Below are 22,792 nucleotides of genomic sequence, written 5' to 3'. Positions count from 1 at the left end.
TTTGCCGGGTTTGCTAGTGCCTAGTCCAGACCAAGACAAATTTTCGTAGCTTCTTCACTTCCCACCTTTTTTTTCCTTCTTGGTCAACAACAATGATTACCATTCGCAACTTGACTCGGCAGAGGCACTTATTCGTGTATCTCGAGGTTAGAACTTGAATTTATTCTTCATAGACCAGCCGTGTAAAGTAGCTTTTTCTACGTCGCAATCCATCATACAGGTAAGCTTTTCCCTTTTCCAACCCTCCTCTACTTTCGATTCCGCCTCCCTTTCTCATGATGATACACACAACTATTTCATATTATTTTCTGGTACCTCTTATATCATCGGGCCCTCGGGTCTGAAATGTATTCAACGGACTTCTGACAGAGATGGATTGATCGCTTTTCGCTTTTTCTACATGAATCACGTTAGCAATCGAAGCTCAACTAACATCATGGGCAGGTAATTCAGAGTATACGTATAGCGGTAGTTGCATCTACGAGGATATCAAATGGGATCGCTGTCAAACGAGATAGAGCGACTCCTAGGACTAGATTAGCTCCTTTCTAATGATATCGAATGATTATGCGTCATTACTGTCTACATCGACGCATTCCGTGATTCATTGCCTGATCACCCACTTATGTAGTACCATGTCTCCGCTATGTATAGATTTATCTATCTCGTATCATGCCGTGCCAGTCGTCATCATAGAAAGACATAGAGTCATAACAATAGAATATCATGCCATTCAAGAAAACCGGCAAGTCTTTGATTTGGCCATATTGCTCTATCCACCCACACGTCAATATACGAATACTTCCACCCTGTAGCTTGTTGAGTTGCCACTTACCTAGGTAGGTAATTACCATATACTGTAGCTAAGTTGATACATTTAGAACGATATGTAGAGGTAGGATCTACCTAGTACCCTTCCCTCTATCATAGAGAAGTATTGTCAAGTATGAAGTCGGAGCTAGAATAAACAGCCCTTGGAGATTATTACAGCTTTTCACCAAAAGGTTAATATTAATTAAACTTACTAGGCCGTCCATAACAGTCGACTAAGACGAATGCCATACTCTAATCTTTCTCTTATTATATTACTCTATGTGAATAGGTTATTAATAGCCCGTACATATTTACGACCATATCATACGAAAACTGTAGCCATTCCCTAAATCCTAAATGTCAAACATTCCGTTCTCCCCTACTAGAACCGGACTACTTTCGTCCTTAGAATACGAAGGAATGCCATGTTCGTAAGCCGCAATATGCAGCCGGAGAATTAGCGTAGACACCCGAATAGTTCACGTTCTAATGCCGAGAGTTCGGCTTCGGCCGCATGGCTGCAGCTAGGAGACACCGAAAATAAGCATATACTCCAAGACGAGACGAACTCGAACCAAATTGTTCAGACATTTCATTTGAATTTACTAACTAGGTAGCTAAAATAATAGGTGACCGTTTTTACCCGAGCTCACCCGCCCCCAGTCATTCCTATCGTAACGCATTATGTGTGTATGGGATTTCCGAGTTCCTGTCTATTTATAGGTTGACAGCCTTGCGGAAGTTCTCGCCAGCGTAGATGGCGTTGTCTCCGAGTTCTTCCTCGATGCGGAGGATCTGGTTGAGCTTGGCGAGACGCTCAGATCGAGCGGGGGCACCAGTCTTGATCTGGCCAGCTCGGATACCGACGACAATGTCGGCAATGGTGACATCCTCGGTCTCACCAGATCGGTGAGAAACCATCACACCCCATCCGTCAGCGTAAGAGTCCTTAGCAGCCTGGATGGACTCGGTTAGAGTTCCGATCTGGTTGACCTTTAAGAGTAGAGAGTTGGCGGCCTTAAGCTCAATAGCCTTCTTGATGCGGATAGGGTTGGTGACAGTCAGGTCGTCAGCGACGATCTGGATGTCTTGGGTCTTGTAGAAGTAGCTCCACGCCTCCCAGTCGTCCTCTGCGAAGGGGTCCTCAATGCTGACAATGGGATACTTCTTGACGAGGTCGCTGTACAGGGCAGCAAGTTCCTCGTAGGTGATCCACTTGGTGGGGTCGCTATCAGGGTTCTTGAAGTCCAGGTCGTACTTCTTGACATCCTCCTTGTAGAACTCGCTGGAAGCTACATCCAGAGCGATGTTTACCTTGCCTGTGTAGCCAGCCTGCTCGATGGCCTCAGTAATGAGGTCAAGAGCCTCGACGGCAGTCTGAATATCGGGAGCAACACCACCCTCGTCACCGACGTTGCCTGCAGATTGGCCGTAATTCTTCTTGGCAAGAACCTTAAGCTTCTGGTAGACCTCAGCACCTTGGCGTAGGGCCTCGGAGAAGGTAGGGGCCTTGGAAGGGACAATCATGAATTCCTGGAAAGCCAGACGGCCACCGGCGTGAGAACCGCCGTTCAACACGTTCAGGAAGGGAACGGGCAGGACGTAGGGCTTCTTAGTGCCAGCAAGATCCGAGACGTGAGCGTACAGAGGCACGTTCTTCTCAGCAGCACCAGCCTTAGCAATGGCAAGACTGACACCCAAGATAGCGTTGGCACCAAGCTTCGTCTTGTTCGGTGTTCCGTCGAGGCTGTTTAGGAACTTGTCAACCGAGCTCTGGTCCTTCACATCAAGACCCTCCTTGATGACAGCGGGGGCGATAATGCTGTTGACGTTCTCGACGGCTTTGGTAACACCCTTGCCACCCCACTTGCTCTTGTCACCATCACGGAGCTCGCAGGCTTCGTGCTGACCTATTATACCGTGTTAGTCCGCAAGATATCTTGAGAGAATTCGTTATAATGGCACGAACCGGTGGAAGCTCCAGAAGGAACGATAGCGCGGTGAAGACCAGTCTCGGTGACAACATCTACCTCTACGGTAGGGTTGCCTCGAGAGTCGTAGACCGAGCGGGCATGGATCTTCTTGATGGCCATCTTGATGTCCGAATATAGCGAATATAGGTTGGGAACTAGGGAAAACCGTTGAGTTAGTTAGCTACGAAGGGTTGAAAGTTGGAAAAAACTTGGGAAGAAATACAGCGAGGGTCTAAGTAATTAATAAAAAGAAATACGTTGACAGGAAATTCGCTCAGTAGGAACCTTGATGAGCGACTCAATCCGAAAAAGTAGATATATGCCTCAAGAGTTGAGTAGGTATTGATAGAAGAAAAATGTAGGGGTCGTTAGAAGTGGAGGGGGGAGGAGGAGGATGGTGGGATGGCGGGATGGCGGGGTAGCTCAAGATGTCATCAATAGAAGAAATTGGGATATTGGCATTTGCATTGGCATTGGCGCGTGAACAAATTCACAACAGGCTGAGAGAATGAAGCTTGTAAACTTACTATTTTCAAAGGGTATAAGGTAGGACTTGGTGTAACAAGGTGAATTGATGAAGAAGTAGTAGAAGGGAAAAGAAAGAAAAAAAGTTGAGTTTCAATAAGGCAAGAAATGTTAGAGGTACATAGGTAGGTACCTAGTAACACCTCCGTTTGATGTAAGTGGGCTGCTGCAGCGTGGGCTGGACGGACAACGTGAGTGAACAAACGGAATGGCACGACTTACAATTGGACTTAGCAATTGGCGGGGTCCGGCGACGGACCTCATCAATGATCAGGATGACATCGGAGGGAGGAGGGGAGGAGGGGAGGGGCCACTGTTCTGACTGTGTACCACAATACTTGCATCGAAACTGCACCATAGATACATGTCTTACCTGCCAAGCTTACTTGGCTACAGAAGTACCCTCACAGAAAGTACCTCAAATTACTCCGTGGCTACCTCCTATGGTGGTGTAGGAAGGTGCAATCGCATAACTGCATATATAAGATTTCCACCAATCTTTACCAATACAACATCATTCTAACATCACATATCATCAGTGGCCATGGCTGGAAATTGATATGATATTGTAAAAACTAAAATTGTTGGCTAGTAGGTCTATTGGCCCCCTTACCGGCCCGACACAACGTCTAGGACACCTGCAGTAAGAGCTTAGAAAGCTCTAACCTACTTGGCTACTTTGCAAGGGTAGGGGCTCTACAAGTTGCTCTACAAGTTGCTCTAGTTCTGCCCCTATTTTGGTTGCCTCGCCTGCCTCGCAAGCTCTGTTGGGAAGAGGGGCTAGATTTAGATTAATCAATACTTCATGTCAATACCTTAGGTAAGGTATACTATTGACCATCACAGCACTGACTAAAGGTTATTATGTAACAACTTTAGACAACCCTCTTCTAATTCTATACTAAGGCTATATGTAGTTGTTCAATGTTAGCGACCTTAATAAGAACACGAGGGTAATACTTATTCATGACAAATAAAAAGGGGGTTATTAATACGTACCTATATACGGAAACAACCGAAGTTTCACATGCTACTTACCAGGTACTTATATTCCTGGGTATACTTAAGGCCCTTTATACATACTATGCATAGACGAACAAGCAAGTCTACACATTAGCTTATAAGGAAAAGGGGGGGAATAAATATAATGCTTGTTTACTTCTTATGATTGGCGATTGCTTTTCTATCCTTTTCTACGGGTATCTCTCGTGCTTCTCCTCTAAACACATACCTAGCAAATACCCTCTAAACCCGTACGAGAATATCATGTCGATTCATCGCTCACGAACTGTATCCGTTTTCCTTAACCCATTTCGCGACATCGTCACGGTCACGCTCCAGCCATGCAATCTTGCTGCGAATGGCATCCTTGCTTTGAGCAAGGGGCTGGGCAAAGTTCTTAGTGTCAATGTCCTTGAAGAATTCCTCCACTTTCTGGAGTTGATCCGCCTTTGCAAAGCTAGATGTACAGATGGTAACCATCGAACCCAGGATAGGCGCGTTTCCGCTAAGTCGCTTAGATATTTCTGGCCATTTCTCAGTTAGCCAGCTAAAGAGCGCCTCGATACCCTCGGCATGGCTGCGGAGTCCGCTTGCTGGAAGGTATAGATCCTGGCTCTTGATTTCGCCGCTGAGGACGAAGTCTAATGTCTGCTTGATTAGGGCCGGGTCTTTTGCCCGACCGATGCATCGTAGTGCTGTGTTACGTTCATCGCTGTTACTGGACTTGCGGAAGAAGTCGACAAGCGCATCGTACTGGAATATGAATTAGTAATCGTTAGGTGAGTATTCAACGTATAAAGCCTACCTGCTCCTTTCCACCATACTTGAGAGCTAAGCTGAAAACGCTTCCTCGGATATTCGGGTGGATAGCTGACCTGTCGCCGTCCATGTATTTCTTGAACATCTCCTTAGACGCGTCGATGATCTCCTGGTCACCAGCCATTCCAGCTGCGCCGAACAGCATGGCTTTGAACTGCTGTTCAACGTGGCCATCCTTGTCTGAGAAGGTCCATCCTAATTTGTGAGCTCTCTCACTAACAAGTTCTTTCACAAAGGCTTCGAGGCCATCCTTGACGGCTGAGTCCTCGAAGACCCACGCAGATTGGACGGTTGCAACCCTGGCAATGATCTCACTCCACACCACGAACGACTCCTCTGTGTCAAACGCTTTTAGTAGGTTCAAAACACCAGAAGTCTTCTGGTAGCCTGACACAGCAAGAGCACCAGCGTCGGCAATCATACCAGCACGATCCTCAACTGTTAGCAGCCCATCCTTGGCAGATTGGCCCAGTTTTGTGAGGCGTTCCGGTGTGTAGGACGTACGGTAGATACTGGTATGGTTTGCATTCAGCTTGAAGAAGTCCAAGTTCTTAACCTTGAACACATCTTCCCTCTTCGTCAACGTTAATGAGTCGTCTACGCCATCCTTCGTTCGGAGGCCCAAGAAAACCGGATATAATACTTTGTCCTCTTCAGGCTTAGTGTCACCAGTTCTTAGGAATCGATTCTGCTTGACACGAATAGAACTGTCCTTCTCGTTTTCCGTAACCTGGACTACGGGATAGCCTACATTCTTAGTCCAGATGGACATGATCTCCCGGACCGGTTTGCCGCTGGCATCCTCAAGGGCCGCCCACAAATCATTTGTCTGTGTGTTGCCGTAGGCATGCTTCTTAATGTATCTTCTGACACCCTCCAGGAAAGTCTCCTCGCCAAGATATGTAGAGATCATACGAAGAACACATGAACCTTTGGAATATGAAATGGCATCGAAAATCTGGTCAACCTCACTGGCGCGCTTGACCGGCACCTCGATAGGATGGCTGCTCCTCAACGAGTCCAGTCCCAAGGCACTCTGGAGATTGTCAGTAACGTAATTTTCCCAGACCTTCCATTCTGGGTAAAAGTAGTTGCAGCCTAAGTGGATTATTATTGTCAGCTAATCATTCATATTAACCAGAATGACACAGGAAACTCACTTAGCCAACTCATCAGAGTCGCAAACCCTTCGTTCAACCATAGACCTTCCCACCAGTCCATAGTCACCAAGTTGCCGAACCATTGATGTGCTAGCTCATGCTGGACGACCTCGGCGACGCGTTCTTTCATTGCCGCGCCACTGGCCTTCTCATCCAGCATAAGGTCGACAACACGGTAGGTGATCAAACCCCAGTTTTCCATAGCGCCCGCCGCGAAATCGGGGATAGCAACCATGTCCATTTTGGGCAACGGGAATTCGGCTCCGAATATTTTCTCGTAGTACTCCAAAGTCCGCGCTGCGAGCTCGAGCGAGAAGCGGCCGTGTTCGATATCTGAACTAGCCGGGGCGTACACTCGAACTGGGACACGGAATTTGTTGGTCTCGATATAACTTAATTCGCCCACGATGAAGGCGACTAGGTAAGTCGACATAAGAGGCGTCGTGTTAAACTTGACGGCCTTCTTTGTAGATCCACTGAATTCCGATTGCACTTCTGATTCGGACGCGACGTCCATGTTGCTGAGACATGTCAGGTGCTTATCCGCAATGAGAGTGACAGTAAATTTGGCCTTGTGCATGGGCTCGTCGAAGCACGGGAAAGCCCGGCGGCAGTCGTTTGCTTCCATCTGCGTGGTAGCGAGGACACCTTCGGAGCCATCTGGCTTCTTGTAGGTAGAGCGATAGAAACCGGCCATCTGGTCATTGAGCTGACCAGAGTACTTGATTTCCAACTGGGCCTTGCCCTTCGGGATGGCATCATTGAGCTCGATGCTGGTGATCTGCTTGGACTCATCGTACGTGATTGCCGAAGATGAGCTGCTCGGACATGTTAGAATGGTAGTACTTGTTAACTTAACTAGAAAGATATAAGCTGACCTAATAATGCTGTCTCCGGATTTGATGTTGGCGCTGTGGATATCGATCTGGAGGGTGTGGAGGGAGATAGACTTGGAATGTTCTTGGACGTCGAAGTCGATAAGCACCTTACCGTCGAAGGTAAACTTTTCGAAGTTGGGCTCTAAGGTGACATCGTAATGTCTCGGGATGACGTTGGTCGGGAGGAGCTCACGGCCCTGGGTGGGGTCCGGGGTAGCCCCTCCGGTATGGTCAATGTCTCCAGCAAGCTTACACATGTTTTGTCTCCGGTATGAGCAATGTCGAACAAGGGGTGTCGAGAGAGTGGTGTTTCTAGACTTCTCGAAAGGAGATGTTCGTGAGACAGAAGTGAGTGAGGAATGATTCCCAAGACGTGGACTAAGCCTAGCTTCCGCATTAGTCTAGGAGTCTAATTGGCTTAGAAGAGCGGTCAATTAGGTTAGGAATACCGGTAGGAAGGTGGAGAGGATAAGGCAGGAGTGCACCAGATGTGATTTTGTCTCCACTGAGATGCGGTTGGCGGAAGAGTACGTGGGAGAGTACGTGGTCTTAATCGAAGCCGTGTGGCTGTTGAGACTCGAGGGACGAAGTCGACACGACTAGCGGCGCGCAAAGACATATGTGCAAGGAAGGAGAAGGGGAAAGAGGGTGATATAATACAACTGTCATATAATATAATGCAATTGTCAAATATAATCCAAATTAGCAGATTGTCTAGTAACTCCGGGAAATTTATATGCGGTTAGGTACCTAGGTAGGTACTACAATGGAGGGGTACTCAAGTACATACATACAAATAGGTATGGATATATGTATAACTACCACCAAGTACAGTTTCAGTTCTTCTTCGTAGTGAGGGGCAGCCAGGGAGATTCCCTATTCGTGCATTATCAAATAACCAGACAGACAGCTTAGGTACCTAATGTAGACAAACAACAGATCAAAACTTCTGTGTATGTGCATGTGCTAGGTACCTAACAAACTGAGCCCTCTTTAGATAATCGGCCCTCAAGGTATCAAAAATATAGAGGACAAGGATATTTTGGTGCGGCAGAGGGAAAGAAGGAAAAAAAAAAGTTGAAAGCGCAAAAATAACGCCACGTAGGGCAGGCGGTGTAGCGGGATGTTGCAGGGGTTGGATACCGACAGAGCGAGTACTTACCTACTCCGGTAACTGGTAGGTAACTGGTAGGTAACTGGTTGGTATCAGTAGCGCTGCAGCCGGCCGTTTCCCCCGAGACTGCGACTTTGGAAACAAAATGTCATGCAGGGTCGCATCTTAATTGGTGATTCTAGAACATAGGGAATGTAGATCCCCATACAACCGAAACTGAGTCCAACTAGAAATCCATCCATTCGATGCTACCTATTGATACTCGGTTCAAGTTCGCTATTTGAAATGTCAACTATGTAAAGTCTAGAACAAACCATATAAGTTAGGCATCTTTTACAACATGATGCCTCTTATCTGCACCTACCCCTTAAACTCCTTCAGTACTAATCTCTCCTGTATACACCCAATAGTTCGTTCTCAAGATATACCATCTATAAATACTCCGGGGCCTTGGCTTCATAATACCCATCTAGTTAATAACAATATAACATAATACTATATCCACGCAAGCTCATTCTTAAAAACACTAGCAACTTAGTCCCTTGTGCAGGTATTCAAATTACCCTACCCGGATATCTAAGTAATTTCAAGCAAGATATTTGATATGTAACCTCTCCTCTAGTGACGGCTAAACCAGCCAGATAGGTGGCACGCACTTAAGCACAACCGCCGTGAGGTAGTAACGACCATAGCCATAATATTATCCTCGTGATAGGTTACATAAATACAGTAAGTACCTAAACATGGACCAACTCTAGTCCCATCCACCCCCTTTCCCACCAAAGCCCTTCTCCTCAAGCTTCTTGGGCCCCTTATTTGGTTTCTGCTGTGCAGCCTCATGCCGGCGCAGCTCCTCCGGCACCCTAGATATCGAGCTCTTCGAAAGCATTTGCCGCAGGTCATACATGACATCCGCATCTTCGTTGCCCAAGAATGTGATAGCAACACCGCTCTTGCCAGCACGACCCGTACGACCGATACGATGCGTGTAACTTTCGATACTCAAAGCCATGTTGAAGTTGACGACGAGTGATACGTCCGGAACATCGATACCACGACCGGCAAGATCTGTCGCGACCAAGACGTCCGTCGTGCCGCCGCGTACTGAGGCGAGAGCCTGTTCTCGCTGTTCCTGGGTCTTGCTGCCGTGGAGTGTGACAGCTGAAAAGCCCATATGCTTGATCTCCCGAGCGACGGCGTCGCAGTTGCGTTTGATATTGACGAACACGATAATAGGCGGTGCAAATTCGTTGGATGATAGAATCTCCTGTAAGCGCTTCTTGCGACGGTCCTCTCCGGGGACGAATTCGACCCGTTGCTCGACCGTATCTACAGCTTCTCCTACATTTCCTATTGTTACCGTAGCAGGCCGACGTAGATACTTTTTCGCGATCTTCTCGACAGCTGACGGCATGGTGGCTGTGTACATCATTGTCTGTCGATATCGATCTTTGCCGCCAAGATGTCGGCTCATTAGTTGCGGGTTTTCGGCGGCGTCGGTGTCCGGCTTTTCGTTGGTGACGGGGAGCGCGTCTAAGATCTTGTTGACTGGTTCTTCAAAACCCATATCAATCATACGATCGGCTTCATCCATGATGATGTAGCAACATTGGGACAATACCAGCAGGCGTCGTTCGATACAGTCGACTAGACGACCAGGTGTGGCAACGATAATTTCAGCACCGTTTCTCAAGGCAAACGCTTGTTCTTCAAGTGAATGCCCACCGACAAGACTAACAACGGTAAACCCTAGCGGAATAGCGAATTTCTTGGCCTCTGACTCGATCTGCTGAACCAACTCTCGAGTTGGGGCTATAATTAATGAGTACGGACCATCATTCTTGGTGATTTCATTTAATGGTGGTAATTCCGAGATGTATACTAGTAGAGGTAGTAAGAAAGCAGCCGTCTTTCCTGAACCAGTGACAGCTACACCGATTAGATCTCTTGCCTGTAGAGCAATTGGGATTGCGGCACGCTGGACCGGAGTCGGCTCGTCGTACCCAACTTTGCTGATGATGTCTAACAGACGACGAGGTAAACCCGATTCCTGCCAGTTTCGCATTGGATTTGGAATGAGTCCACCCTTGGTTGCAATACCAAAATCTTCTTTGAAGATACGCCAATCTCGTTCGCGCATGTCCTCTAGCTTCTTCTCTGACCAGTGCTTCCCTAGGCCGTTGCGGTTAGCCCTCTCCTTCGCCTTTCGCATCATATCCAGTAGCTCTTGTGCTCGTTGCGCCCCGTTTTCAGGATCACGCTCGATCAGAGACATGGCGTACTTCTTGGCGTTCTCTTCTGTCATATCGTCACCAAACCCGGCCAGCCTTCCTCTTCCGAAGAAGGTGGGCTCAGCCCTCTCTGAGTAGATGGGATTGTGATCCTGTGTTGTGTCTTCCTCCGCATCCCATTCGAAATTGAATTTCTTTTCTGTTGTTCTTCTCCGCTTCTTCTTGGCCGAGAAGGTAGATTGGTTCATTTCTGGGCCCATATATCGCGCTCGTATTGAGGCGGCTTCTGTTTCTTCTGGTGCCGCTCGTTTCTCCCCAGCCGACCCCTTCTTGCCCTTTGATTTCCCTCGTGCATCTCCATTTTCGTTGTCGTTGGTATCGCGTCTATCGTGCCCAGTTTGGCGCATAGCCCTAGGTCCCGTCGGAACAGCTGGTGCATGATTTCTGTCGCGACGATCCGGGTGCCGTCCATCAAGTCCTGACACGGTTGTAGATCTACCAGTAGGCTTATTTCGTGCTTCTTCTTCTGCCTTCCGCCTTCGCTTCTCCTCCTCCTCTTTTTGTTTCTCTGCTGCTAGGCGCTCACGCTCGGCTTTAGGGATAAATCTTGGTTTCGCGGCAGCTTCATTTGCCTCTTTCTTCTTGCGCAAGATCTCTTCGATATCTAAGGGTGCTTTCCGCCTGTTCGTTTCACCGTTTGTTCCATTGATGCCGTTGGTTCCGTTGGTTCCGTTGGTGTCGGCTAGCGACCCGGCTCGCGGCTGCATACCCATGATCGCAAGGCCTTAACGTAGAACGATAGGTCTTTGTAACGACTTTCTAAAGCTTTGGAATTACTTTCAACGTTTGGAACAGGTAGTTAGCTGATAAATCTTGATATTGATTCGGATGACGAAGAATCATAGGGATTAAAGTATTTTAACCACTACGAGGATTAAATTTGCCAATTGTATTTAGATTAAGATAATGCAGTGCGCAAGTTGCTTTTGTTTTTGTTTGTTTCCAGATTTCTGAGTTGGAGGCAAAGAGATACGTAGAAACACTGACATCGGCGTGTCGGGGGTACCGGTACGTGTAGCAAAGTACTACCGAATCCAAACCGCTAACGCTAACGACGGGAGCCAATCGGAGATTTAATTGAGATAGAGGAACCTTGTCATTTTGGCCATTCGCAACCAAAATTTGGGAGCTCTACATACGATTTTGCGACTTCTCTCACGTTACCAGCAAGACGTCTTCCCAACTACTAAATTCTTAATCGCAACAAAAGAGAAGCGTCTTGATTGCGATTGGGGGGATGGCGTTAAATACGAGATATATCGAGCTCGCCAAGCAGCTGCACCCGCGGCTACAGCGTTTCTTCGCCAAGTACCCCCCGAACCAGATCCTCCCGGCTTCGACGAGGACGAACACAATCAAGGACGGTGCTACGCCGAACCCTTTCCTGCCGCATAAACACCCGGTCACTGGGAAATGGCATGATCCGGAATTCTCCCTGAGGCGGCAAGCAGAACTCGTAAAATTGGCGAGGGAACAGGGAGTAGAGGAGTTGTTGCCGTTCACGTCTAAGGGCACCGAGGAGCGCATACGGCACAGAGTTGCGCACGGTTTGAGGGTTCGTGGTACTGGTGTTGGACAATCTGTCAAGGGTCACTTGCACGAAAGAATGCTAGCTGCCAAGTACGTCACGGCTATACAATTCCCCCTGCCCAGCATTTTGCTCCTCGGGGAACATTTCCTGTTCCTGAATAAGATTTCGATACTAACAAGAGGGACAGGATGGAGAAGAGAAGAACGGCTATGCTGGGTATGCCGAGACTTGTCAGAGAATGGCGAAAGGTGAGTCATTCATTTCTATCTACTCGTATGTGTTACTGACAAGAAATGATAGATCGGGAAGAACAGGTGGACCAAATATCCACGATGAACAATCATCTCATGACTTTACGATGCCGGGAAGGAAAAATGTACAAAATTTATATATTACCCTATTCAAGAGAATTGGAGAAATATTTCAAGAAATCCAGGAGTTATTATTACCGTGTCGTGGGCCAATCTTCCTATTTGGTGCTAATATCAGAAGGTACATGTATCACAATGTAGCCGGCTTGACAACGGTAAGTACCTACCTAACCTATTCCCAGGAAGACATTAGTTTCTCCTCTCCCGCCATTCCTTCTATTCCCCTCGTTCAATCGTCTATTTAAGTCCTGCCTTCCTATTTCTGCTGTTCTATAGCTTACTAGTAAACCTTAACTAAGTCTCACGTGACCACGTGCGCCATTGAACTTTTTCCTCAAAACCGGTTTCCAACGAAGTTATCCTATCCCATCCTGGTATAAGCCACTTACAACAATGGAACTTACCTTTTAATATGAGCTAGTTATAAGACTTCAAACTCGCACCAGATCAACAGATCCACCAGACATAGTTGACTATTAATCCGTCTCAAAAAGAAAAAAAGAAAATAAATTGTGTGAATCCAATTCCGGCGGCATGGCCCTTCCTATATCCAATACATCAGCCGAGCCCACGCTCTACGACATCCTGTCGCTAACCCCCAAGCACCTAGAGGGCCAGGCCGGCATAGCCCAGCAGCAGAAGATCGTAAAACAAGCATATCACCGCGCGTTGCTAAAACACCACCCGGACAAATCAGCCAGTGGCAATACTCCCCAGGGCAGCAGGACATCTACCCCAACACCTTCTACTTCTACTTCTACTTCTACTTCTTCAAAGCCAGGTCCTAAACAGACATCACAACCACGCATCACATACACCGTAGACCAAATCCAGCACGCCTACGCAGTCCTCTCAGACCGCAAGCAGCGCACAGACTACGACCGGGCTCTGCGCACGGCGCCCTCCCAGCGGCACTCTCAATCTACCTCTTCGTCCTTCCAGACGGGCGTCGAGACGGTCGATCTAGATGACCTGGCATTCGACGAGCGCACGGGGGTGTACTACCGCGGCTGCCGGTGCGGCAACGCGCGCGGATACGCATTTACCGAGGACAACCTGGAAGAGTTCGAAGACGACGGCGTGTTGATGGTCGAGTGTCTCGACTGCAGTCTCTGGATCCGGGTTTTATTCGCCGCAGCCGAGGATCATGATGACGATGACGACGGCGACGATGACGGGGATAATCATGTCGTAGCTACTACTACTACTACTGCCACCAGTCCCGCGAGAAGCGCTAGTACTACGGTTCGTGAAGCGGCCATCACGCTAACGATGGGAAGAGGTGCAGACGCAGTCACACCAGCAGGGGAGAGACTGGGCAGCAGCACTGGTAGGAAGTACTCGTTTAACTGGACTTTCAACTGGGGCATCTCTTTGTCGGGGTCCGCGACGGCGGGGACTAGCACAAGCGGCTCGCGGAGGTAGCAGCTGCCAAGAGACATCGGGATATAGTATCTATCATGAGACATGGATTCGTTGTAGATGATGTCGTCACAACTCAATCCGATAGGCTCGCTTTCCTTTCTACCCCAACAGATAAAGTATATCACGTGGCCTGAGCATCTACATCTAAGTCGATGGAAAGGTGATTTACCATAGTCGTGTATTTGCGAAGGGCACATTAGGAGTACTGGACAGGAGAGGGTTGGTACACTGGCCTATGCTGGCTGAGACTTCAAGGGGCGTGGGATTACTCGGGCATGATATGATGCAAATGATTTACGAGCTAGTAGTATAATCAAAAAGGGTAAGATATTATCCATGCAGTGAAAGGCTTACTACTCTTGGGAGTAAAGATGTAGATATTTGCAGATTAATAAATAGTATAAATGCATATGCACAAATGTATGTCTTGGTCTTTTTGTATCAGCAGTTTTAGCATATACTGGCCAATCGAGCCTAAGAGGATACTATTACTGCCTGAGTTTTATTTCATCCTGCGAAGATCCTACGAAAGTCCATTGCTCATGAAGAATTCATAACATTAATATTGCCTGTGCAAGTAGAAAGTATGGGGTTTATTCAGACGAATTTGCATTAGAGTCTAAAGGGCAAGCATTCTGCGAAAGACCTACCAAAAGCTCTTTAGCCCTTTTGCCTGCGGGAAAAAGAGAACCGTCCAAGTCTTTGCTCTGTGCATTTGCCACGTGAAGGGGGAAAAAATCAAATCAATGCAGAATCTCAAGCAAGAGAATTCTCAAGCAAACACTCCATAGACACCAGAGTCCACCCAACTTCGATCGACCCCTTTAAAATCTAGAGACTAATAAGGGACGTGGGCTTTTCTTTTTTCTTACTCGGCAGCCTTGGGCTCCTCAGCCGGGGTCTCGGTGGCTTTCTCCGGTTCCTGGGCGGGGGCTGCGGCTGACTCCGCAGGGGGCTCAGCCTCAGAAGACGTCCAGAGGGTCTAATTTTATGTTAGCAGATTCAACTAATACTTGATAAATACGAATGCATACCAGGTTGTCTCGGAGGAGTTGCATGATGAGAGTCGAGTCCTTGTAGCTCTCCTCGCTCAGGGTGTCAAGTTCTATAGATTTAAATTAGCTTCAAGCTACTTTCAACTCGTACGTCTGGTACTTACCGGCAATCGCATCGTCGAAAGCCTGCTTCGCGAGGTGGCAAGCCTGATCGGGAGCGTTGAGGATCTCGTAGTAGAAGACGGAGAAGTTCAGGGCGAGACCAAGACGGATGGGGTGTGTGGGGGGCAGCTCGGTCTGGGCAACCTCGGTAGCAGCCTTGTACGCCTCAAGCGACTTGTCAGCCGACTCCTTTCGTCGATCACCAACGGCGAATTCAGCAAGATAACGGTGGTAGTCGCCCTTCCTGTTTTGGTTGGTTAGAAATCTCTGGATTTAAGATAGGTACTGGCACCGAAGAAAACATACATCTTGTGGTAGAACACCTTGGACTCGCCAGACTTAGCAGAGGGGATAAGGTGCTTGTCCAAAACATCGAGGATGTCATCACAAATCTTGGCAAGCTCGGCCTCAATCTTCTGTCGGTACTCCTTGATAAGACCGACTTGGGAAGAGTTGCCCTTGGACTCTTCCTTCTGCTCGATGGAGGTGACAATTCTCCACGAGGCACGTCGGGCACCGATCACGTTCTTGTAGGCAACGGAGAGGAGGTTGCGCTCCTCGACGGTAAGATCACGGTCCTCAGAAGCGACGATCTTCATGTTCTCGACCATCTCTGATAACGGTAAAAGTTAGTATTGCCACTCTGCGGGGTCCAGCAACCACATCCATAGCATCACATACCCTCATAGCGCTCAGCCTGCTCGGCCAGCTTGGCAAGATACACAGCATCCTCGTGACCCATCTTGACGGTGTGAGACTCGGTGAGACGAGAAAACTAGATTAATGTATTAAGTCAGCTCTAGTTTCGGTTGGATAATGTGTTTGTTTTTGGTTGTGATGGGAAAAGTGTATGCAGTATAGATGTAAAATGTAAAATAGTAGTAAGAGGGAAAAAAGAAATGTAGGGTTGTATGGCAACAGGCAGCAATTATTGACCTAGGAGTTTGTAAACAGTTGCCAGGACGATACTGGAAGTGTTTACAACCCAAACTAGAGGAACGCGCTACCTTGCCGTGGATATCGAGAGGCTTGAAGGTTGTGACGGTGAAGCAAAGACGAACCCCCCGCAGTCGGTGGGGTTTGCGCCAGTGGATGCGAATGGAAAACGCGTAAGGTAAAGGTAGACGGACAGGCGTGTATGTTGTCGCAATAATCAATTGATTTAGGGAACAGGTCGTATTAGGCGGTTGATAAATTTGCTGTTGTATGTACGGCCGACAAGAAGGAGGCGGTCGTGATGTGGGCGATGACGAAAGTACAAGGCGGGACTCAGGGTAGGCCAAGGAACATGACCGCAAGTGCAAAGAAAGGGGATTTTTTTAAAGGAGAGGAGATGGATGGATAAGGGTTAACGTACCTTCTGTTTATTGTTTCGAGGTTTGGTTGTCAAGGAACGACCTGCAGTGGAAGATGCACTAGAGAGAAAGTGCGAAGACGGAGGATAGAATAAGTTGGTGGTTGTTGGATTTGGGAGGTTTATGGGATGCAAAAAGTTTTGGGAGAGTTTTTGTGTCGGCGGATGTGCAGCAGTTTGGTTTTGTTGGTAGACAGAGGGAGCCTGAGGTGAAGGAGTCTAGGAGAAAGAGGGTGGATGGGCTCAGAGGCGGGTGTGCCCAGTGCGCGCGTGGGGAGGGGGGAAGAGGTAATAGTAACCTCAGGTACATTCTAAAATCCTTAGGCACACATGTACTGTACCTACTTGAAGTACCTAACCTAAAGTACCTACATACCTCTTTTCTCCCCCAGGCTGCCCAGGGCTGTACAACGCCTCCACTAATTCCAACTACTAGCACCGGTTCCGTCTATATTGTAAAGCCTAACTGGACCTGAACCAGCAGAGCCATAAGCCTGTATACTTGGCAACGGGCAGCGGGCAGCGGATCATTTGACAATAGAACAAGGCTTGAAAGGGGGTCATCCTCAAATCTAAACATTTCGGTACCTCTGTCCTTTCGTCTTTTAATGACTGACTAACCTAGTATCATTATCATATGGAAGTACATATTTTGGTACATAAACTACATTACATAATGTTGTGGGCATGACATTGCATATATGTACAACTGCATATACACAAGCCTGATAGTACTTGTATTGAGGCGTAGATAGCTGGTAAGGCACTCCTGACTCCCTGACTCCTCCATTTTGATTTCACCTTCCAATTTTTTGTATGCCTTTGTGATTTGAAGAAGTTACGCCTCACGTGGTTGTCATGTGCATTCTACATATGTCCGATGCACTTACCTTAGGTAAGGTTACCAATTACATATGTCATTCATGAAAGGTTTAAATGTCCCTGTTGCTGCAATGTAGGTTGCAGTTCGATTCCTTTCCCTCCCTGCCCACATTGGTCTCCTACGTCAGTTTCAATACTATCAAATCGTACCCCACGTACTTCAAGAAACAATTAAATTTGGTCTCGTGCTTGTACCAGTACATGAGGCATTCTTTATAGACACCCAACGAGCTGTCAAGCCTCAAATGATATAGGATGACCTAAGGCAAGTATTTATGAGGTTATCCAAGTTTTATTTTGCTCATATAATCTTCCCTTTTATCGTACCCCCTCTATCCAGTGGCACCCGTAATAGAAAGGGTATTCAAGTGGCCCTTCGTTAATCTTGTTCAATGTCTCAATAGTCACCGAGAAAGGGTCTACACTCGAGTTAGCCAATTACCCTTGGGAGATGAGACCTAGATAATTCGAGGCTACTCGAAGCACGAGCCATTACATTCTTTGTCCGAATTACCACGGCCGCTACTGGGCGATAAGGGGGGAAAGAATTTCAGCCTACGTCAACATATGCAGCCCAAATAGCTCATACATATGCACAGTGCTGCATATTGCTTTCTGATTCGGGGCCACACCCGCGCCAGCCACCACGAGAACTTGGCTTCTCATTTGTCTAATCCATTTCAACTATCGTCAATGCGAAGTTGACCAGGAAATCAAGAGTAGGGAAGGAAAAGGGTCGATTTGTTAAAAACGTCACCGACTTGATTTCTTCTTGGAGGGGGGATGAAACCCATGCATTGCCAAGTAGGTATTCTTCCCTTGCGGGACAAGGAACCGCCTCCCGGTGAAAACATTATGCTCCTCTGATTCCTAGAAGATATCATGCTAGACCAGAGCCTCACGATACTTAGCCCCATTCTTTTCTCGCGTCTGGCATAGCTGAGAGTTATCATGCCAAATTTAGATGTTGGTAGCATAACAAAACTTGTCTATGATCAATTATGCGTATATTTTTTTCATGCAATACGACATGCTCAGCCTCGACGAAAATATAAAATTTGTATTGACACGGCTGGTAATACGCATAGTAGTCTAAACTACGTATTATTCTCGTAAGATTTTCTAAGAAGTGAAACTTGTAAATCATCAACACGATACAAGGCCAATATAAATAGGGAAGAATTTCCATAGGCTTTCATGCCTCTTTTAATAATGATACGCGGCAAATTTACATACAGTAGCAGGTAGGCTACGGAATTTTTGTTATATCAGATGACCCTAAACCCCTAAACAGATGGCGTGGTGGAGGGAAAGAATTAAACTATTCCGGTCCGCTGGACTTTTGCGTGATCAGTGATCACTAATGATGCTATGTATGGCCTGAGCAGGTATGGACGTTATACCCTATGTAGGCACTAAGGCAGAGAACGGTCTTAGGAGAGTTCCGCTCCGTTTGCGTCCGTGCGCCCCGTCTTCTTCCGCCGGGGTTGGAACCTTAGGTAGGTAGCTTTGCCCTTTGCCCATTGCCATTGACTTCATAGGTAAGAAAGGCTAAGCTCCAATTGAACCTCCAACTTTTAGAAGTGCCTCATCAATCACACCACATACAACAACAAACCAATTAGACAGGTACTAGCTTTTCCACACCCATCATCCCGTGACTTGCTTGTAAGGTAGTTCAAATACTAAACGTTTCTCCTAATCCAGCGAGCGACTCCTTGAGATCCTCCTCAAAAACTAAAAGCAAAAATGTACCGCCAGACTCTGACCAAGATCCCGTCTCGAGGCCTCCCCCGCCGCGCATTCACGACGACCGTCCGCGCCATGTCAGCAGGCGACACCGGTGCGCCGAGCAAGCTGGGCAGCTTAGGCCAAAGGTACGTCGCGTGTCTATTCCGAAATATCCAATACCCCGCCATCCAGTTCCAGAAAGCTGGAGTGTGTGTCCCGAGATGCCGGTATCTCCTAGCTCGCTAGAGCATGGAGAATCCACCCGGAAGTCGAGGATCATGGGGGATACACTAGATAAAGTAGTAAAGAACAAGACTGACAAAGAAACCCAAAACAGTGATGCCTTCCAGAAGCGCGAAAAGGCCAACGAGGATTTCGCGATCCGCCAGCGCGAGAAGGAGAAGCTCCTTGAGCTGCGCAAGAAGCTCCGCGAGCAGCAGGACCACCTCCAGAAGCTGTCCGACCACATGTAAGTCTATCCAGCTTACCTCGAACATTCCCCTTGCGGGATTTGCAATATCGACAACATGTACTAATAGATATGTCTCTGCTATAGCGACGAGTTGACCAAGGATCAAGGCGGCGAGCACAACTAGATGTATTAGTATCAGTACGTAAGAGAAGGAATGCCGAAGCTCCGCTCATTATGATGTCTAGCATCTGCGCGTGAGTCTTTGCGGTGTTACTAGAAACAGTTCAAAAAACCAGACTTGTTCTTCAGCCATCGCATTTGCCATGTCCTAGTGTACATAAATACAGCCGTTGCACAGAATTAACTCTCGTCTCTTATCACGGCATACCTGCCCGATTGAAGGTCTCCCCTATCCTAGTGCATATCATCATCTACGAATTCTCGAATTTTCGTGCATGGTTCCTTAAACTCCTACACCGAACTTCCCCTAAGAATTTCTCAAATTCCTCCTCGGTAGTCTAGTAATTATTTAAGAAACCTTAGGCTTATCGACGTCCCATGTAGGACCTATAGAAGCTGTCCACATTGTCTTGTTCTGGGCCCCCGTAATGGTTGCCGATTGTGCTGCGCTCCTTTTGTGCGGCTGCGACCTTGGCCTGAAGCGCAGCGGCGTTAGTATCTATCCACTGAAGTTGAGCAAGGTGACTATTGAGGACTCGGACGATCTGGCTCAGCTATAGAAAAAAGGGGGGTTAGTCAATACATATTTTTTTTAGGTGGTTTATGGGAAACACTTACCGGGTCATCCGGCTTGTTGCCCTTGCTCAAAGTGCCGGAAATGTCGTTAATCTCTTTGATCATCTTGGCCAAGTCACGACCCATATCATCCAACTTTTCGGTAATCTTCTCGGCTAGCTTGTATGTCTTCTCGCGCTCCTGATCCGGTCCCGTAAGCTGATCTCCATGCCCAATCTGTTTGGCAAATATCGAGTCCACCTCACCCTCATATCTATCCAGCCAAGATTCGAGTTCTTCCTGCTGACTCTCGATGCCGACGAGCTGTCGTTCAATCTCACGACTACCTTTTTCGGCCTCAAACGTCTCCAAATAGAGCTTTTGGATCCTCTCCCCATTCTCAACCAGAAGGCGATCCCACTGGGCCACTTGAGCTGCTTGCTCTTTGAACTCTTTCTGGTATTTTGAGAGATCAGTAGCCCACCGAGTGATGATCTCATCCATTGTCTTGTTCTTGAGCCGTGCCATAGATGAGATAGGGCCAGCGGTCGATGCTCCCAATGCGTTACTAGCTCCTGTAGTAGATTGTGCTGCCGTGTTGTCAGACGATGTAGCAGCTTTTTGCGCGGCACCGAATAGAGAGCTTGTTGGGGCTGTCGTTGTGGTAGCGGTTGAGGCCGGAGTGGCAGAAGCTGTCGTTCCGGTGGCTGGCGTGGCGTTTGCAGTTCCTGCTGCTGGAGTAGAGGCAGTATTACCAAAGAGACCAGATGTAGGTTTGGCTTGTTCAGTAGTTCCGGTACCGGATGCCGGCTTCCCCAGACTAAACAAAGAAGTCGCCTGTGTCTTAGCTGGTTCGGGAGCAGAGGTAGAGCCCGGGGGCTTGGTAAGGCTCGGAAATGCTGAAGCAGGAGCCGCCGATGTAGTAGCTGCTGCAGATGATGCAGACTTTTTATCAAATAACGAAGATGAGCTTGCTGGTGCTGCTGGTGTAGTACCTGACCCCCCAAAGAGCGAGTTCGCGGGCTTAGCTGAGGATGCCTCGGCAGGCTTTGAAGGTTGCTGCCCAAATAGTGGACTGGCTACAGGTGTCGCTCCGCCGCCTTGTGCAGTGGTAGGCTTCGCGCTGAATAAACTTGAGGCGGAAGAACCATCAGCAGGTTTCGAAGCCCCAAAGAGGCCTGGGGCTTGGGCTGAGCTTTGACCGGCATTGGCAAAGAGTCCACTCGGGGTAGAGGACGACGGCTTGCTGGCCGCGGTACCAGTCTGGGAGGAACTGCCCGGGTTTGCAAACAACGAGCTACCTTGTGTTTCCTTCTTGTCTCCTTGCTGAGTAGATGGAAAGGGTAGTTGACCCGTAGCACTCTGAAAGAGGTTGGCAGGCTTCGTCGGAGGCGCGCCCGCGGGAGTGGTTGAGTTTAGAGAAAACATTGTTTTCGTAGGTGTTGATAGCGAACCAGAACCGGGGGCATTACTAGTTGGCGTAGTGCTTGAGTTGGCGTTGTTGAAAAGACCACTGCCGCCGCCGCCGCCGCCGGTAAGGTTGCCAAAGAGCCCGGGCGCCGAGGTAGGGGTGCTAGAAGATCCTGCTATCATCGGTGCTGATGCTGGGGCGGCACTCGTCGACGTCGGTGTTGTTGAGGCGGGATTACCAAATAGGTTCGTAGATTGCGCAGGCTTCGCAGCACTACCAAAGAGGTTAGGGTTAGAGGGAGGTGTCTGGGAGCTGCTACTAAACAACCCAGAGCCACCACCACCCGACGTAGGAGTAGATCCTAGTGCACTATTTCCCGTCGTTTGCCCAAATAATGGCTTTTGCTCTCCTGGCTTAGTAGCCGTGTTTCCGAAGGGACCAGGAGTAGTTCCCGATGAACCAGCAGCAGCGCTATTGTTCCCACCACCTAGGTTTCCGAAAGAGAAGGCAGGTGTGCCGGTGGTTGAACTACCAAATAGATTGGTCGAAGCCGAAGTAGTAGGGGTTGATGAGCCAAACAAGTTGCCAGAAGGAGGTGCAGTGGAAGTGGTGGCATTATTGTTGGATTGCCCTCCTGAGCTCGAATTGCCGAAGAGCGACATGGTAGGACGGTGTTTGTGAGGAAGGAATGTGCTATATGTTGTGTTATAGGTATCCGATCTAGTTATTGGAATGTGATGTGGGTGTGGGTTCGTCTGATCTCAGCCGTGTTTATAAACCTGCACTCATCCCCAAGCCGCAAGAACAGAAAAGGCTGGGGGTTTCGGCGTTTCGTAATTCGCTGGGTAAGGACACCGCAAGCTGGACGATGATTATAAACGTCGAAGACGAAGATATATCTTAACCCTTAATGGAATAGTTAGCATGTATGAATATGAAAACCCCCAATTCGTGCAATACAACTGTGAAAATAATAGTTTGTTTTTAGGTACTTACAGTTTGGCTTGGTGACTTAGTGATGCATCACAGACCGACCACTTTTTTTGCGCGACAAGCTTCTAAGGTGGTAAAGTTCGACGCGATTACTGTAGCATGTACTACAAGGCAGGTAGGTACATAGATAGGTAGGTACCTACCGTACTCACAAACCACATGTGGATCTCGACCTTCAGCAGTGTACCTTCCATAGGTACATACCTAGGTATATA

At 48.0% G+C, this 22,792-nt stretch overlaps 8 protein-coding genes across 8 annotated transcripts; 3 read left to right on the top strand and 5 right to left on the bottom strand.

Moving 5' to 3' along the window:
- Positions 1-1,363: 1,363 nt before the first annotated feature.
- On the bottom strand, positions 1,364-3,533 carry F4817DRAFT_343135 (enolase). The gene is made up of 3 exons (XM_049303992.1): positions 3,010-3,533; positions 2,783-2,952; positions 1,364-2,723 (listed from the first exon to the last, which is right to left on the bottom strand). Exons 2-3 carry the CDS (start codon positions 2,904-2,906, stop codon positions 1,531-1,533), a joined length of 1,317 nt encoding a protein of 438 aa, XP_049157344.1. The 5' UTR covers positions 2,907-2,952; positions 3,010-3,533; the 3' UTR covers positions 1,364-1,530.
- A 908-nt stretch (positions 3,534-4,441) lies between these two features.
- F4817DRAFT_343134 (peptidase family M1-domain-containing protein) lies at positions 4,442-8,245 on the bottom strand. Its single transcript, XM_049303991.1, has 5 exons — positions 7,620-8,245; positions 7,171-7,554; positions 6,293-7,110; positions 5,119-6,230; positions 4,442-5,066 (listed from the first exon to the last, which is right to left on the bottom strand). The coding sequence occupies exons 1-5, from the start codon at positions 7,787-7,789 to the stop codon at positions 4,593-4,595; spliced, it is 2,958 nt and encodes a 985-aa protein (XP_049157343.1). The 5' UTR covers positions 7,790-8,245; the 3' UTR covers positions 4,442-4,592.
- A 340-nt stretch (positions 8,246-8,585) lies between these two features.
- F4817DRAFT_343131 (DEAD-domain-containing protein) lies at positions 8,586-11,503 on the bottom strand. The gene has a single exon (XM_049303990.1). The coding sequence runs from the start codon at positions 11,286-11,288 to the stop codon at positions 9,039-9,041; it is 2,250 nt and encodes a 749-aa protein (XP_049157342.1). The 5' UTR covers positions 11,289-11,503; the 3' UTR covers positions 8,586-9,038.
- Positions 11,504-11,718: 215 nt separating this feature from the next.
- On the top strand, positions 11,719-12,564 carry F4817DRAFT_343130 (uncharacterized protein). Its single transcript, XM_049303989.1, has 3 exons — positions 11,719-12,195; positions 12,294-12,354; positions 12,407-12,564. The coding sequence occupies exons 1-3, from the start codon at positions 11,813-11,815 to the stop codon at positions 12,440-12,442; spliced, it is 480 nt and encodes a 159-aa protein (XP_049157341.1). The 5' UTR covers positions 11,719-11,812; the 3' UTR covers positions 12,443-12,564.
- A 447-nt stretch (positions 12,565-13,011) lies between these two features.
- Positions 13,012-13,902, top strand: F4817DRAFT_317656 (uncharacterized protein; the record flags this gene model as incomplete). Its single annotated transcript, XM_049300832.1, has 1 exon — positions 13,012-13,902. One exon carries the CDS (start codon positions 13,012-13,014, stop codon positions 13,900-13,902), a length of 891 nt encoding a protein of 296 aa, XP_049157340.1.
- Positions 13,903-14,770: 868 nt separating this feature from the next.
- F4817DRAFT_359940 (putative 14-3-3 family protein ArtA) lies at positions 14,771-15,801 on the bottom strand (the record flags this gene model as incomplete). The annotated part of the gene is made up of 5 exons (XM_049306217.1): positions 14,771-14,884; positions 14,937-15,007; positions 15,062-15,303; positions 15,366-15,672; positions 15,741-15,801. 5 exons carry the CDS (start codon positions 15,799-15,801, stop codon positions 14,771-14,773), a joined length of 795 nt encoding a protein of 264 aa, XP_049157339.1.
- Positions 15,802-18,818: 3,017 nt separating this feature from the next.
- F4817DRAFT_343121 (mitochondrial ATPase inhibitor, IATP-domain-containing protein) lies at positions 18,819-19,822 on the top strand. Its single transcript, XM_049303988.1, has 4 exons — positions 18,819-18,924; positions 19,003-19,172; positions 19,364-19,495; positions 19,583-19,822. Exons 2-4 carry the CDS (start codon positions 19,045-19,047, stop codon positions 19,620-19,622), a joined length of 300 nt encoding a protein of 99 aa, XP_049157338.1. The 5' UTR covers positions 18,819-18,924; positions 19,003-19,044; the 3' UTR covers positions 19,623-19,822.
- Positions 19,823-22,675, bottom strand: F4817DRAFT_343117 (Nsp1-like C-terminal region-domain-containing protein). Its single transcript, XM_049303987.1, has 3 exons — positions 22,581-22,675; positions 20,237-22,490; positions 19,823-20,172 (listed from the first exon to the last, which is right to left on the bottom strand). Exons 2-3 carry the CDS (start codon positions 22,244-22,246, stop codon positions 19,984-19,986), a joined length of 2,199 nt encoding a protein of 732 aa, XP_049157337.1. The 5' UTR covers positions 22,247-22,490; positions 22,581-22,675; the 3' UTR covers positions 19,823-19,983.
- Between the last annotated feature and the right edge of the window lie 117 nt (positions 22,676-22,792).

Source organism: Daldinia loculata, assembly GCF_022478755.1.
Source record: "Daldinia loculata strain CBS 113971 unplaced genomic scaffold F4817scaffold_38, whole genome shotgun sequence".
Classification (NCBI taxonomy): domain Eukaryota; kingdom Fungi; phylum Ascomycota; class Sordariomycetes; order Xylariales; family Hypoxylaceae; genus Daldinia; species Daldinia loculata.
This window is presented reverse-complemented; position numbering and strand designations above follow the sequence as displayed.